General features: G+C 35.0%; 3 protein-coding genes across 3 annotated transcripts; all 3 read left to right on the forward strand.

Annotated features, from left to right (window-relative positions):
* Positions 1-3,919: 3,919 nt before the first annotated feature.
* Positions 3,920-5,045, forward strand: LOC114389991 (putative receptor-like protein 16). Its single transcript, XM_028350683.1, has 2 exons — positions 3,920-4,990; positions 5,032-5,045. Exons 1-2 carry the CDS (start codon positions 3,931-3,933, stop codon positions 5,043-5,045), a joined length of 1,074 nt encoding a protein of 357 aa, XP_028206484.1. The 5' UTR covers positions 3,920-3,930.
* Position 5,046: 1 nt separating this feature from the next.
* On the forward strand, positions 5,047-7,426 carry LOC114389338 (receptor-like protein EIX2). Its single transcript, XM_028349986.1, has 2 exons — positions 5,047-6,488; positions 7,161-7,426. The coding sequence occupies exon 1, from the start codon at positions 5,132-5,134 to the stop codon at positions 6,479-6,481; it is 1,350 nt and encodes a 449-aa protein (XP_028205787.1). The 5' UTR covers positions 5,047-5,131; the 3' UTR covers positions 6,482-6,488; positions 7,161-7,426.
* A 4,216-nt stretch (positions 7,427-11,642) lies between these two features.
* Positions 11,643-12,500, forward strand: LOC114389992 (receptor-like protein EIX2). Its single transcript, XM_028350684.1, has one exon. The coding sequence runs from the start codon at positions 11,643-11,645 to the stop codon at positions 12,498-12,500; it is 858 nt and encodes a 285-aa protein (XP_028206485.1).
* Positions 12,501-17,158: the final 4,658 nt, after the last annotated feature.

The raw sequence follows: 17,158 nt of genomic DNA on the forward strand, positions 1-17,158 counted from the left end.
CGCTCACGAACTTCAGCGAACACGCTAAGCGCGCGCTAGCTGCGCTAAGCGCGTGCATCCGGCTGCAAGGAGGCGCGCCAAGCGCGGGGCTGGGCCTCGGGGTCCAACAGCCCTTCTGCTTTGCTTTTCACACCCCCCTTCCTTCTAACTTCACCCCCCTCCTTCTACTTTCTGCACCCCCTTCTTTACTATTTCCACCCCTAATTTGTTTACTTTTTGCACCCCCACTAATTACTAACTGCAATCTGTTTTGCTGTTTTTGTGGATTTTGTTTTTTTTTCAGATGGCTTCTCGCAAGCGCCGTGCCGTGCCCACACCAGGGGAAGCGTCCAACTGGGACACTTCCCGCTTCACATCTGAGGTTGCTTGGCACAGGTACCAAGACAACATTCAGCTCTGGAACATCCTTCCGGAGAGGAATGTTGAACTGGGACCTGGGATGTTTGACGAGTTCCTCCAGGAACTCAGGAGGCGCAGATGGGATCAGGTGCTGACTCACCTTCCGGAGAAGCGGATTGACGTGGCTCTGGTGAAAGAGTTCTATTCGAACCTTTATGATCCAGAGGACCACAGTCCCAGGTTCTGCAGGGTGCGAGGACAGGTCGTTCGTTTTGATGCTGACACCATTAACGACTTCCTCGACACCCCAGTTATTTTGGAGGACGGGGAGGAGTATACAGCATACACCAGATACCTCAGCACTCACCCTGATCCTGACACCATCGCGGCCACACTGTGCACTCCAGGGGGGCGCTTTGTCCTTAATGCTGATGGTCTCCCCTGGAAGCTCCTGAGGAAGGACATGACGACACTTGCTCAGACATGGAGTGTCCTTTCTTATTACGATCTTGCGCCCACTTCTCACACTTCTGATGTTAATCTTGACAGGGCCCGCTTGATCTACGGTTTGGTGAGCCGCATGGACATGGATGTGGGCAGCTTTATATCACAGCAGATCAGCCAGATTGCCTAGTCCAGCACCTCGAGGCTCGGGTTCCCGGCGTTGATTACAGCGCTGTGTGACATTCAGGGGGTGGTTTCTGATACCCTGATCTTTGAGTCACTCAGCCCTGCGATCAACCTAGCCTATGTGAAGAAGAACTGCTGGAACCCCGCCGATCCATCGATCACTTTCCCTGGGCCTCGCCGCACACGTACCAGAGCTTCAGCATCAGCATCTGAGGCCCCTCTCCCTACCCAGTCTCCGTCTCAGCCATCCCAGCGACCGCGACATCCACCTGCTTCCACCTCAGCATCCATGGACACGCATGGGCAGATGCTGAGGTCCCTTCACGTTGGACAGCAGCTCATCATGGAGAATATGCATAGGCTGTCCCTACACCTGCACATGGACCCCCCGCTCACCACTCCAGAGGCCTATCGTCAGCGAGTCGCCTGGCCAGGAGACCAGCCCTCCACTGACAGGGGGGAAGAGCCTTCTGGAGCCGCTGAGGATCCTGCAGTCGATGAGGACCTCATTGCTAACTTAGCCACCGCTGACTGGGGCCCATGGGCAGACTTGGGCGGAGGCAGTTGATTTTTCTTGATGTTTTCCTTTTATGTTCTGATGTTTCTTTTATGTTTTGTTTCTTTTGTGTTTTGTGGTCTGTTTAGGTATTAAAAAGAAGTAGTAGTAATAATATGAGAGATTTAGCATTTGTTTTCTGAATAATAATTGCATGATAACTTGAGCGGTCATAATTTTTGAGCTTGTTCTGAAAGGTTGAAACACTTGAGATGCCACTAGTCCTTGGAAACATTGGTTCTGGAAGCACGAGTCAGGAAGTGGAACATGAATAGCACAAGGTGAGAAGGATAGTCTGATGGAACAAGGTCATAACTGGTATGCCGTATACTTACTTTAATTCCGGTGAGAGTGTGAACTTAATTGTGAGAGAAAACGCCTGTTTTTAAGTTCCTGGTTTTGCATCACTCTTGAATTGTTAGAATAGTTACTTAAGGTGGAAATGATCAAGGCCATGTTTGTTATATCTAGCTACTTAGCCAAAAAGCCAACCCGACATCATTTTTTTCCCTTGCACCCATGATTGAGCCTATATATCATATTATTTTATTCTGAATTAACCTTTAAGCCAATAAAATGATAGGTCCTACCCTTTAGGATGATAAGAGAGCAAAAATGGGTTATAAAGGTCTTAATTTGGGGGATTTTGGAAAATAGGTAGCTAAGACAATGGTACAGCATGTAGTAAGACACCTCTTATAAACTAGAAGCCCGAAAAAAAAAATCATGAGTAAAATAAAGGGCAGAAACAAAGAGCAAGAGAGGTGGCAAAAGAAAAGTGTTGCGGGGAAATAAAAGGGTTAAGAAGAATGCATCGGAAGTATTAGAAATTTTTGCTCTCTTAATCCTAATTTGAATTTTCAAGAAAAACCATGATTTTTGTGAGCCAAGCCCCAATACAAGCCAATAAAGTCCTTAGTCATCCACCTGAAGGTAACTAAAGATAACTATACTTGAGAGGAAATGCAAAACTTTGGAATCTTACTTGCAGGTTGTTAGAAAATTGCAGACACTAAACCATACACTTGTGAGCAGAGGAAAACACCAGCCTTGTGAGGAAAGTAAGGCAAGCCAGATGTGATCAAGATTCCAAAGGACTGACTAACCACTTGTGTGTTTTATGCTTTCATTTTGAGATGTTGACAGATGCGGAAAGGACCACTGGAAGAAGGCCCGTAAGCCTACTTCAGCCACTATAAATAGAGAGGCAGTCCCAAGGAAATTCCATCCCATCTCAGAGCATCACTCTCAGTACCTCAAGCCTGAGTTTTCTTCCCTCTTTATATTCTTTGTTTTGTTAGCCTCTTCTTTCTTCCATCCCCAGTTGTAAGCCCTCAATGGGCATGAGTGGCTAAACCCCTAGCTAGGGCCTGGCAGGCCTAAAAAGCCAACGATGTACACTGAGCTTCAAGAATTATCAATGCAAAGGAATTTATTCCAGGTTTTTCTGTTCTATTTCTTTTCTTTTACTCTTGCATTCATTCTTAGATCTCTTTTTGGGTTTTAATCGCTCGGGATAGGGTAATTCTCAATAATATTTAAGATTCAATGCATGCATCAGTTTTAGGGGTTATACGCTTGGGAAAGGGTAACACCTAATAGAACATCTAAAGAAAAGAATCATTGGGTTAGCATTGCTAGGCATAGAATGATAACTCACTGCCCATGCATTTAAGCAACATCTAGAACTTGATCTTAATGCATTTTAATTATTGAATCTTCACAAAGGCATTTGGGAGATAGGTAGTTAAAATAGGCTTGCCAACGTGAGGCATCAGGGGCAAGTAGTCAACAGATGTGGGTAGAACTAATACCATTTCATTGATAATGAATATCTTATTTACATGCATCGTAGGCCAATTGGGTTTGTCTGGTCTTGGCATTTCTATCAATTGTTTCCCTTTTACTCATTTATTTTAGTAATAGCACTCTTTACTATTCCTACTTTCATTTCTACTTTACTACTTTACTCCCACTTACAAATTGAGAGGTATTAAAAAGTGCAATAAAATCCCTGTGGACACGATACTCGGACTTCCGAGCTTTACTACTTGTCACGATTTGGTGCACTTGCCAAAGTCTTAACACTGAATCTATCATATATGAATTTTGATGGGGAGATTCCTTGTGAAATAGGAAATCTCTCAAAATTGGAGTATCTTGATCTTAAAGTAAGTTCTCTCCGGGGACCAATCCCTTCTCAGCTAGGGAAGCTTACATGTTTACGATATCTAGATTTAAAGGGCAATTATGATCTCCATGGAGAAATCCCTTATCAAATTGGGAATCTCTCACTGTTGAGGTATCTTGATCTTGGGTTTACTTCACTTTCCAAAGCAATCCCTTTCCATGTTGGGAATCTTCCTATCTTGCATACTCTTAGACTTCCTGGCAGTTTTGATCTTATGGTTAACGATGCTAAGTGGCTATCTTCTCTCTCTTCCTTAACAAATTTTGGCCTGGATTCAATGCCAAATCTTGGCTCCTCTGGTCACTGGCAACAAATGATTGCTGAGCTTATTCCAAACTTAAGAGAGCTGAGACTAGTTCGTTGTAGTCTTTCTGATCATGATATTTCATCGTTGTTTCGTTCTCATTCCAACCTTTCCACTTCTCTTTCCATCCTTGACCTCTCTGATAATATGCTGACATCATCAACATTTCAATTGTTGTTCAACTATAGTCATTATCTCCAAGAGCTTCGTCTTCGTGGTAATAATATTGATTTGTCGTCTCCTCACTATCCAAACTTTCCCTCCCTTGTGGTCCTTGATCTCGCTGTTAATGATCTCACATCATCAATAATTTTAGGAAATTTCAACTTCAGCTCCACCATACAAGAACTTTATCTAGAAGAGTGCAGTTTTACTGATAAAATTTTTCTTGTTCCATCTACTTTCATAAAAAAGTCTTCATCTTCTCTTGTCACCCTTGATCTCTCCTCTAATCTATTGAAATCATTGGCTATATTTCACTGGGTTTCCAACTTCACCACCAATCTTCATACACTTTCTCTTGATCATAACTTGTTAGAAGGTCCCATTCCAGATGGAATTGGGAAAGTAATGAACTCTCTTGAAGTTCTAACCCTTTCCTCTAACAAACTGCAAGGTGAGATTCCAGCTTCTCTTGGAAATATATGCACATTACAGGAATTAGACATTAGCAGTAACAACTTGAGTGGGAAAATTTATAGCTTTATTCAAAATTCTTCAATTTTGTCGTCTTTGAGGAGATTAGATCTTTCCAATAATAAATTAACGGGTGAAATACCAAAAAGCATTCGTTTGTTATATCAGTTGGAGAGTCTTCACCTAGAGAAGAATTATTTGGAGGGTGATATCAACGAATTGCATCTCACAAATTTGTCCAAATTGATGGAATTAGACTTAACAGACAACTCATTGTCTCTAAAGTTTGCTACTTCCTGGATTCCATCTTTCCAAATATTTCATTTGGGGATAGGTTCTTGCAAGTTGGGACCTAGTTTCCCAAGTTGGCTCCAGACTCAGTCAGTTAAGCTTTCTAGATATTTCTGATGCTGAGATTGATGACTTTGTACCGGATTGGTTTTGGAACAAGTTACAGTCTATAAGTGAGTTGAACATGTCTAGCAACAGTCTCAAAGGTACAATTCCAAATCTACCAATCAAGCTTACTGATGTTGATAGATTTATAACTCTAAATTCAAATCAACTTGAAGGTGAAATTCCTGCTTTTTTATCACAAGCGTACATGTTGGATCTTTCCAAAAATAAGATTTCAGATTTAAATCCGTTCTTGTGCGGAAAAGGTGTAACCACAAAAATCGACACATTGGATTTGTCAAATAATCAAATAATGGGACAGCTGCCTGACTGTTGGGAACATCTAATTTCATTAGCATATCTTGATCTAAGTGATAATAAATTGTCAGGGAAGATTCCACAGTCCTTGGGTACTCTTGTTAATTTGGGAGCTTTGGCCTTACGAAACAACAGTTTAACTGGAAAGCTACCATTCACATTGAAGAACTGCACAAGTTTATATATATTAGATGTGGGTGAAAATTTGTTGTCTGGTACAATACCATCATGGATTGGAAAAAGTCTACAACAATTGGAAATCTTAAGCTTGAGAGTAAATCGCTTCTTTGGAAGTGTTCCTGTTCATCTCTGCTATTTGATGCAAATTCATCTCTTAGATCTTTCAAGGAATCACTTGTGTGGAAGAATTCCAACGTGTCTGAGGAATTTTACTGCAATGATGGAAAGACCAGTAAACAGATCTGAAATTGTAGAAGGCTATTATGACTCTAAGGTCTCATTGATGTGGAAAGGCCAGGAACATGTGTTTTTCAATCCCGAGTATCTTTTAATGAGCATTGATCTCTCAAGTAACAACTTAACGGGTGAAATACCGACAGGGTTTGGGTATTTACTTGGATTAGTTTCTTTGAATTTATCAAGAAACAACTTAAATGGAGAAATTCCTGACGAGATTGGGAATTTAAATTTGTTAGAATTTCTCGACTTATCAAGAAATCATTTCTCAGGCATAATTCCTTCTACTCTTTCCAAAATTGATCGTCTTTCTGTGTTAGACTTATCAAACAACAATCTGATTGGAAGAATCCCCCGGGGAAGACAGTTGCAAACCTTTGACGCCTCTACTTTTGGAGGAAATCTTGGTCTTTGTGGTGAGCAACTTAACAAAAGTTGTCCTGGAGATGAGACAATAGCAAAGCCTCAAGGACTAGCAATTGATGGTGAAGATGACAATTCAATTTTCTATGGAGCATTATACATGAGCTTGGGGTTTGGATTCTTCACAGGCTTTTGGTGCTTATTGGGGACAATACTACTTTGGCAACCATGGAGAATTACTTATATGAGATTCTTGAACAGACTGACAGACTATATATTTGTAACAATGGAAGTAAATATGGGGAAGTGCTATAGGTGGCTCACAGGCTAGTAGCCAGGTACCTAATACTGATAGCTTCTTTCTATGAACTTCATAGTTTTTATTTCTCTGCTTTAGTTAAATAAATCATTAGCTTTTTTTTCTAAAAGCATGAATCTAATTGTTAGAATATATTTTTTTAATTCTTTATCCATGTCAATGCTAACTCATGAAGTAGTGGTTTACTTCATTATCTCTCCTATGTCTCTCCAACACACATATTGGCTTTCGTAAAACCAACTCTTCTATTTCTTTAGTTCATGCTTTGACTAATGATTATTTTTCTTATTGCAAAGAAATTATAGATGGCGTGTTCTATTTAGAGAATTTTTTGTTGTTTTCAAATAACTTCCTGCAAAATTTAAACCTCTTTAATAATGCTTAGATTTATGTACTTTTTTGCAATGGCTAGGTAGATTTTCAGTTTCATTTAGTTTATTACTGAAATTCAGTCTTTAACTTTTCTCTATCACAATTAATATTTGTATTCTGAATTGTAGCACAAAGTTTGCTGTTTATGGCTGATTAGCTTCAAAATTGCAATCTTGGATGAAAGCTTTATGGATTGCTAGATGTGTAGGATATTTAGTATATTGATGTTTACCATGTAATGTAAAATCTCTGTTTGAAGGAACTTTTTGGTTTGATTGTCTTCCATTGTATAATGTATTGTAATTTTATTTTGTTTCAGTGTGGCCATGATTGCCATTAAAACAGATTTTGAGAAAGGTTGAAGGAAGTTATATGGTTAGAGTGTGACTCCTCTTTGGTGGTTTCTTCTTTCAAATCCCTTCATATTGTCCCTTGGCAATAATTACACAATCGCTTTAACAATTGTTTGCTGCTGACACAATCCCTTTAACAATTGTACTACTTATTAGCCTCTGCACATCTTGTGCACGACACCTTTAATTTATTCTGCCATGGAATAAACCAATATTTCTTGTTTGAACGAAATATATATATCTATGTTTTGTTCACAATGAAATCATGATTATATAAGTATAATGTAATTTTGATTGAAAATGTTATGTGAAACTCATTAACACGCGGCTCAAGCTTATTGGGTGAAGAAAAGCTTATAAAATGTGATAATTTCATATAAAACTATATTTCCAAGTGGATCAGTTAGTCATTAGAAGGAGAATTAAATAGTCATACACAAATTCACTAGGTCTTTTTTGCACAAATAAAAACTTGCTTATGATATTTTATTTTCAAGTTATTGTATGGAAATTAAAAATTTAATTAGGAGCTAGGCTTTTCATCTTAATTACTCAGATAAAATAGATAATCCAACAAAAAATCTCTAATTAAGTTAAACAAATGTTATGTTGCTTCGGAAAATTGCTGCTGGAAATAACAAAACCTATTATTACATATTCTGGTTTTTGTTTCAATAAAAATAAAGTGTAGCGCTCGAAGGTTAAAATAGTTGTAAAAAAAATAATAATATAAGATCAGAGTTGTACTTATATAAAATGAGGTTTTCCAAAACTTAAAATATGTATGCAACATGTATAAGCAATTAAGGAGCAATAACTCAGAAATTTATATTTATTGGTTCATCCCAACCCGGACTACACCCAATATTTACACTTATAGGATTTTCCTTTAAGATCAAACACTCTTACAACTAGTATTCTTTCTTTTGAAAGCTTCACAATATCCTGATATTCTAAACTTCTACAGGTTCTACTTAGTATTCATTGCTAGCTTTTGTAGTATAAACCACAACTCAGTATTTTAATGTTGTTAGATCAATTAATATATTTATTACGTCAACAATTTCAAATTTACATATAAAAAGCGTGGATGAAAATCCAGCGTTTTAATTGAATTGAAACAAAAAATAAATCCTTAATTGAGTTGAGTTTATAAACTAAAATTTCTCACTTGCAAAAATGATGTCATTAGAGTGTTCAATCTATATACACATTAATACAATGTCTTGTCTCAAACCTAACTCCCAATAATAATGGCATTAGAATGATCAATCAATAGACAAATAGTATTAATTAATACTAATAAGTTGTGTTTTTTTAGATTGAGTTCAATGTACAGTGTTTAATTTTGTCTGTTTCAGCTTCTCTCTCTTCCTCTTCTTTTTGAATTTTGACTCTATGAACAGAATGTTTTAGGGTATCTTCTCTTGGGATGAATCATTGAGTAATGTTATCGACCGTGGCAATGTTGCAGTTCTTTGGCGGTTTTGCATGCATTGAAAACTCTGTCGCTATGTACTTCGTGACAGAAGCAGGGTTTTCTTAATTAACACATTTGTTAACCGTTTGAGTTGCCATGTTCTTCTAGTCTCTGTGTAGTGAGTGAAATTAAACCAAATATACTGTTTGTTAAGCAATTACTTTCTCTCTTAAATTTTGAAAAAAATTAGGTAGAATTAAAAATAAAATCATCCTCTCCTTTTTTTCTCTTTAACCAATTATACTGTTTGTGTTATATTTATTTCCAAGTATCTATATCAGGGACAAAGTAAAAAATTCGCTTCAAGAGAGTCAAGAAAAAACATATAGTATAAAATTTAAAATTTTACATGCATAAATATACAAAAAATTACTATATAATATGTATCTAATATTTTTTATAAATAAAAAGTATATAACAATACTAAATAAAAATAATAATATTACTATATGAGAAAATAAATAATTAGATAAATAAAATAATTTTAAATAATTATAAATAAAGACATCAACAATTACAAACACTCTTAACACCTACTTATACTTTTTTTCGAGTGTCAGCTAATATGTAGTTTTCATAAATTATTTTTCAACAATTGGGGGGAAAGTTATAAGTAGTTAATGCAAGAGCCTATATATTTAAAATGAACATCTATTACATTCAATTGTTTTGAAAAAAAAAAGGAGGGTTGGGACATTTAATGCATCCGTGGCAATCTTGGCCTATAAATAGAAAGCAATTTTGCTCATTTGATTATCCCATCTCAGTTTTAGTATTTCATTCTTAACTTAGAGAGAGTTCTTTTGAGTGAGAATTGAATTCTCCTATTATAAGAAAAAATGTGTAATTGTTCTCTCCTTATATTTGGAGAGCGGTAATAGTTTTCTTTAACTTAAAGTGAAAATATTTCTCTCATCTTTACCCGTGATTTTTCCCTTATCCATTGATGATCTTTCATGTTAAAGTAATATTATGTCCATTCCTATTTTTTTCTCATATCTTATTTTAACCGAGTGATATTATTTTGTTATTCTAGTACCCAATACGATTTTGTCTTTTTAATCAAATTGCTCTACACAGTTAAAAGTGTCTTGTTTGTAATTCATATGATTAAACTGTTCACTTTTTGGGATATATACAGTTTTAATATATATTATTGTTATTATATGATTAAATTAAATTGTTTAATTACCATCTGAAATGTATGCAGCTTAATATTTGTTATTGTTATTATATATGTCTTAGATAATTATTTTTTCCCTTAAAAATTGCTTATCATGATGTTTGGAAGTTGGCTAGCTTTTAGTAGAGTAAATACACAGTTTGTGTTACCGTTTATTAAGTTACAGAGTTTGAGCAGCAAAGAGAAGCTACAAAGAAGATGGATGAATATTGGAGCATGATTTGTGGGGATTCTGTTTGTTCTGAGACTGTAGGCAAGCCTTGCTATTATGATCTATGAAGCACGAACACCTCAGCCCCTTGTCGTGTCTGGGTGTCCGATACAACACCGACACCGATATGACACCCGTACGACGTCCTATATTTTGGATATTACAGGTGTTCACATGTCCGCTGTCCGTGTCAGTGGGGGTACTTCATAGGTTATGATTTGAGGTTTTTGAAAGATCCTTCCACATGCATCATACATTTGATGATCATTTTGTTTGATGTGTTACTGCTGATCATGATGGCATTTGTTGCAATTAATTTGGAAGTCTTCATTGAGACCGTTTCAGGTGGAAAGATATTCGACTTTGCAGCTAGTTTCAGCCATATTCAATGGCTCTGTTGGGTTGTTGCTATAAGTCTTAAGCTGAACCAACTTCCAAGGGCATGGTTGTGGCTATTTAGTATTCTTATATTCTTTGTTTCTGGTTTTCTCTGTGCTTTATCCACGTCTTACACGATTAGTAGCCAAGAACTGTCCCTCAAGGCAGTTTTAGATGTTCTATCTTTTCGTGGGGCAATTTTTCTACTCTTATGCACATATAACGTAAGTAAATATGAAGACAATGATGGAGAAAATGAAGAATGTCTTTATGCCCCTTTAAGTGACCAATTAAATGAAGTTGATCCTATTAGCCATGTAACTCCATTTGCCAAAAGCTGGATTCTTTAGTAAGATTTCATTTTTGTGGTTGAGTCCATTGATGAGAAAGGGTTAAAAGAAAAAACACTTAAGGGTGAGGATATCCCAAAGTTGTATTTGTGGGCAATAATTCTGTGCTATTGGAGAGAGATTTTGATGTCAGGACTTTTTGCATTGCTCAAGGTACTAACTCTGTTAGCTAGTCCTCTACTACTGAATGTCTCATTGGTAGTGATGGTTCTCACAGTGCTTTGCAATACTCCATTTGGCAAAGTTACAGCATAAGTTTCTGACCAAACTTTTGGTAGCACAAGATGAGAGATTCAAGGCTGGTTCGGAGGCTCTACTGAATATGAAAGTGTTGAAGCTATATGCATGGGAAATCCATTTTAAAAATGCTATAGAAAGCTTAAGAAATATGGAAATCAAATGGTTATCTTCAGTGCTATTACAAAAAGCATACAACATCATTCTCTTTTGGTGTTCGCCTATTTATTAAGTAAGATCATTTTGTATGCATAATTAAGCTAGTTATTTTTTACTACTCCAGTACTTATTTTATGGATATGTTCCTGTTAATTATTTATTTTAAAAGCAAAAGACAATAAATATGTTCCTATTAATTAATAAATATGTTCCCGTTAATTTATTTTTTTTAATAAATAAATATGTTCCTGTTTGCATAAAAGAGTATAAAATGGATAATAATCTGATTTCACGCCATGCTCATATTCAATTTTTGAATAAACTAATTTACCAGTAAACAAATGGACAACAAAGAAATACGTATCAGGATATCCAACAAAAGGTGGTATATATAATGGTCCAATACCATCATGGATTGGAGAAAGTATGCATCAATTGATAATCTTGAACATGCGAGGAAATCACCTCTCCGGAAATCTACCCATTCATCTCTGTTATTTGAACCGTATTCAATTGTTGGATCTTTCAAGGAATAATTTGTCAAGAGGAATTCCATCATGCTTAAAGAATTTGACTGCAATGTCTGAACAGAGCATCAACTCAAGTGACACTATGTCTCGTATATATTGGTATAATAACACTTACTATGAAATTTATGGTTCCTCATTGGAAGGTTATACGCTTGACATAACATGGATGTGGAAAGGTGTGGAACAGGGGTTCAAGAATCCAGAGTTAAAGCTCAAGAGCATTGATCTTTCCAGTAACCATTTAACCGGTGAAATACCAAAGGAGGTCGGATATTTGCTTGGGTTAGTTTCTTTGAATCTATCAAGAAACAATTTGAGTGGAGAAATTCCTTCTCGGATTGGGAATTTAAGGTCACTAGAATCACTTGACTTGTCAAGAAATCACATCTCTGGGAGAATTCCTTCTTCTCTTTCTGAAATTGATTATTTGCAAAAATTAGACTTGTCACACAACTCTCTTTCTGGAAGAATCCCATCAGGAAGACATTTTGAAACCTTTGAAGCTTCTAGTTTTGAAGGAAACATTGATCTTTGTGGTGAACAACTTAACAAAACTTGTCCTGGGGATGAAGATCAGACAACAGCAGAGCATCAAGAACCACCAGTCAAAGGTGATGATTCAGTTTTCTATGAGGGATTATACATGAGCTTGGGGATTGGATACTTCACTGGATTTTGGGGCTTATTAGGGCCATTACTACTGTGGCGTCCTTGGAGAATTGCTTACATCAAGTTTCTGAACAGATTAACAGACTATGTATATGTATGTTTATTGTGAATGTGGGAATTGTTGCTGATCGCTCCAAGGCAAAAAGGTATGTTCTAGATTTATTTGTCAATTTCATGGTTTATGTTCTGACTTAGTCTTATTTTACATATATCAAGAAATTGCTTCACTGGATCAAAAAGAGCAATATGGATTTCACTTAGAGGAGGCCAAGAATAATAATAATAATTTAATCTAATTATTATTTAACTTGTAATTTTTTTAAAATTTTTTACAAAGAAAAAATATACAACTATATTAAGCATAAAAACATTACTATCTAATTAATTTTATCATTTATATGAAAATAAATATATAATTTTTTTATTCCTAAATACTAGAAACATAAACTCTTTCAAATATATTAATTAGACATTTATAGAAGAAACAAATAGATGCATTTTTTAAAATGATTTTCCATAATTATAAATGTACACTTACACATTACAAATATTTTATTATTATCTTTAATTTCTTTTTATCTCACTTTTTACTATCACATTATATTACCTATTATACATACACTTCTCTTTCTTTTTTCTTTTTGTCTCCCTAAGTGTCAACTAAGATGACATGTATTATTTTTCAATATTTTTTTTCATAAATTTTAAGGGGACCGTAATTCTTTTAACATGGTATTTTAAATACACTTTGTGAAAAACTTGGGGGCCATTCCATTTTCAATTTTATATGAAAAAATATAATTATGTTTATATCTTGTAATTAATCCAGCACATTAATTGTTGTAAAAAAAATGCTGATTGTTGCAGATGTGCTGCAGGCTTCTGATCAGAGAATAAACCATTGTTGGCAGCTACAAATGCGAGATAATTTCTTTAATATAGGAGTTTACAATGTTTTGTATTTAAGTAATGAACTGCAAAATCTTGTTTCCAGAAACTTAGTATGCTATTGTTGTATTTATTGTATAATATATTTGTAATGCTGTTTGTTTTTCATTATTGTGCTTAGATCTGTGATATCTAAAATTTCACCACTTCATATTCATCTTCAACAATGTTTTCTACTATATTCTGCTAGTGCAGCTATACTTAACTGTGAATCAAATTTGTGCATGAGAAGAAGAATGCAAGGTACCCTATTTGTTCCTAGTTACTACCAGTATATTTGCATCCTTGTGTTAGATCCCTTCTGTTCATGCACTTTTGCTTTGCCAAAAGTAGCAAGCAGAGCATTAAAAATTGCATAAGCTAGTTTTAGGTTGCTGGACTTATCACATTTTATCTATTTATCTCACAGTTATCACGACGATAGAAAAGGGTATATCAGTAAATGAAATTCACACAATGAATGCTAATTTGAAATTCTCTCTCTTCCGTAGCACCAATATGAGAGTGCCAATTAGATCCCATCATCTAGTCCTTATTTTAGGAATAAGTTTCGTAAGAAAAGGGAAAGGATCATAGGCAGTCTAAAACACATCTTCATTTCATGCAGTTTTGCCATTTCTTTTGCAATTTTCATTTTTTAATTTGTATTCTGCCATTTAAATTGATACACTTTTCTAAATGTTGTAAACTATCAAACTTCTAGTTTTATAAGAAGTCTGTCTGCAATAAATGGTATCATTAGTACTTAGTACATATTCTCACTGGTATCACTGAAAATATCTGTTGGAGACTACCATTTCAAGAGAGGAGTGGACCACGTATGGTTCATCATGGGCTTAGCCTGTCAAATCATGATCATGATTCGTTGAAGGTTCACCACAAGTATTTACAATAAATCTATTGCAATACTAATTTTTCATTTTTCTGCAGCTTTAGGCGAAGTTTCCCTAATTTAGGAATAAATGCCTTAATTCTAATCACTAGTTAGCAATTACTCTATCATCACCATCCATCTTATATCTTTTGTATTCTCTATTCTCTTTCGTTTTGTTTAAAGAGATTCTCAATCCTAAAATAGTGTTCTCCATCTCTAGTCTTCATGTTTTTCTCTATATTCAATGAGATTTCGGGTGAAGCCTGTTGAATACATTTATTAATTAACATAATTTTTTATGTTTAAGCTTGTTATTATTTTACTCCTCCACTACTTATTTTCTGGATATGTTCATGTTAATTAATCCCTATTAAATATTTTAATCCCCAACATATGAACACGGAAGATTCCAGCCAAAAGATATAATTGAACACAGAGAATACCACCTTTTTTTTTTGGTCTAGAAGAATACCACCTGTTTAACAGAACATGCATCTACAAGTTATTGGTGGTTTTTTCTTCTTCTTACGATAGCATAGAAGAATATTATTGTGAAAATTCAGAAGTTAATTTGTCTTATCACATGAAAGTTTGAGGACACAATTTCTGCCCAAAACATAAGCTCCCACTATCTACTTCATCAACAGACTACATATATGTGATATGATTCTAAAAAGAAAACATGTATGAACAGCCACTTCAGTTAAATCCAAGCAATTGTTTTCCAAGTCTGCCAACCCTTAAAATATGGGTTAGAAAATTAAGCTCGCCAATCACATCAAAAAGGAAAATTAAAACACGCACACAAAAATATTTAAATCAAAAGAAGATTAAAGGAAACTCATGCTGCTGATACGTTAGTTTGTGGAAAAATTCTGTCTTCACGGTATTCTTTTTCCATACTAGGGTCCGTTGACTGATACATCAGCTAATCGCTATCAAGTTTCAAATATATCAACCAAATATTGAGATAAATGCCACAAAATCAAAAATAAAAAAGAACCCCGTGCATTTACATTATCTGAAATTCTTTGAATGGTATCTGGTCCAAGAGAAAATTCCAAAAGGAAATTTATTTTAAAGGATATAAAAATACAATAAAAAGAATATTTTTACACCAGGAAATATGTAAAATGAACAAATAAGGAGAGAAATATTTATGTTCACAATATAACATCAATTGTTAATGGCACAACGATGTGTAAACTAAGACAAAGGCTCTAAGTCAATTCTCTTTCCTCTCAATATTTTATCACGAGTAGTGATTTTTACATCACATCTTAACCTAAAATTATAAGGCTCATATTTATAATTTTTTCTTCACTTATTATATGGTACTCAACTTTTTCATTTCTATATCATGTGAGACTTCTGTTAGTACTTGTACTTTAATAATCTTTTCCCTCAAGTTTGTGTCTCTTTCACATGTTAGCCTTCCCCTAGAGCATAAGCCATTTTTAATCCAAGAATATTCAATGATGACTTTTAGAGCTTAATTGTTACTGCCCCCAGCTTGTCTAGCCATTGTTACAACATGTTCTAGTATCTTGCACTATTGCAACACCTGCAACTTTGCTACTTGACATTCATGCATGAATTTATCTGTCAGAAAGACTTTTGATACAAAGAACTCTATATACATGAATCCATCGACGTCATCTTACTTGTCTATGTCAGTGACCAAGTCAAACCATTGACTCTGATATCAATTTTTTGAAAAATCGAAGAGAGTAAATACGAGAGAGATTTTCCGCAATAGGTCACCAAACAAATTATATAAGTGAACTTGACACTATCATCTTAACACTCCCATGCTTATTTTTGAATAAAAAAGCTGTAGGCAGATTCTAGAATAATTTTAATAGCATAAGAGATAGGCAAAACCAAAACATAGTTTTAGTTCACAAACTAAACAGGATCTAGACTTGTATGTGAGCCCCTCATTTCCAAAATCCAACCCCATCCTCTATTAGCTGTCCCAATCATAGAAGTAACACAATGCATAATATTAATTTAAAGCATAACAAACTATATATGTTCAAGAGCCAACCACTAATGTAAAGTGTGCTAAGCCAGTTCGTATACATACGCAGTAGGGTTAGCTACGTTAGAGCCTAACAGAACGGAATATTGAATGGCTGGTTCTGGAATTTGATCAATTACAATGTAATTCGGTAAAATTTGTTTTAAAACTTCATAGAAAATATCTTTTTTTCTATGCTCATTCAACCCTGCTCTTAGACATTAACTTATTTATAAGTAAAAATCAGAATGCAGGGTAGAGTGAATATGAAACGGCTTACCAGTAGGAAGAGGACTTCTAAGAACACCTGAGAAGTGTAATGTACAACAAGAATACAGTCTCGTGAGAATCAATTTTCAATTTCCCATGAATTTAGATAGCGAACTAGTAATTATTATAATTTCGAAAACAAAAGTGGTCAGAAGATCAACATGTCCTCACTTATACAAACTCAATCGATGGCACAAAAAAACAAAATTCCTGTTCAATTTCCATTCCATGTCTGGAGCAAAAGTACTTCCACAACAGCAATGGGAACAAAATAGCGTGCATAATGCAAATTGGTATTAATGACTGCTACAATTTTGTAATCTGCAGCATATAACAAAGCTTTGGAGGATGCTATTGCTGTTCTTATCCAAATTGCAATTAATGCCTATTGATTCTCGGGATTGTAATTTCTTTTTGCTTACATAGTACCTTTTTGTGTTGAGGATTTCTTCCTCCCATTAATAACAACAAGTTTGGTTGTTGACAATTTGGCAACTCTGATTTTAATATATGATAACATATTTTGATCCACGTGAGTTAAGGGTGAAAGATTAACTAAAATAGTAATAGGATTTGGTGCTATGTTTTATTCAAATTCAGCTGAAAAGTTCATGATGTGACATTTTGTTGTTAGGTCCAATCCAATATTGTT

Source organism: Glycine soja, chromosome 16 (assembly GCF_004193775.1).
Source record: "Glycine soja cultivar W05 chromosome 16, ASM419377v2, whole genome shotgun sequence".
NCBI lineage: Eukaryota > Viridiplantae > Streptophyta > Magnoliopsida > Fabales > Fabaceae > Glycine > Glycine soja.

Bases quoted from the DNA above. Each gene is read 5' to 3' on its own strand.
- LOC114389338 (XM_028349986.1), top strand. From the start codon at position 5,132: ATGTCTAGCAACAGTCTCAAAGGTACAATTCCAAATCTACCAATCAAG.
- LOC114389992 (XM_028350684.1), top strand. From the start codon at position 11,643: ATGCGAGGAAATCACCTCTCCGGAAATCTACCCATTCATCTCTGTTAT.
- LOC114389991 (XM_028350683.1), top strand. From the start codon at position 3,931: ATGGTTAACGATGCTAAGTGGCTATCTTCTCTCTCTTCCTTAACAAAT.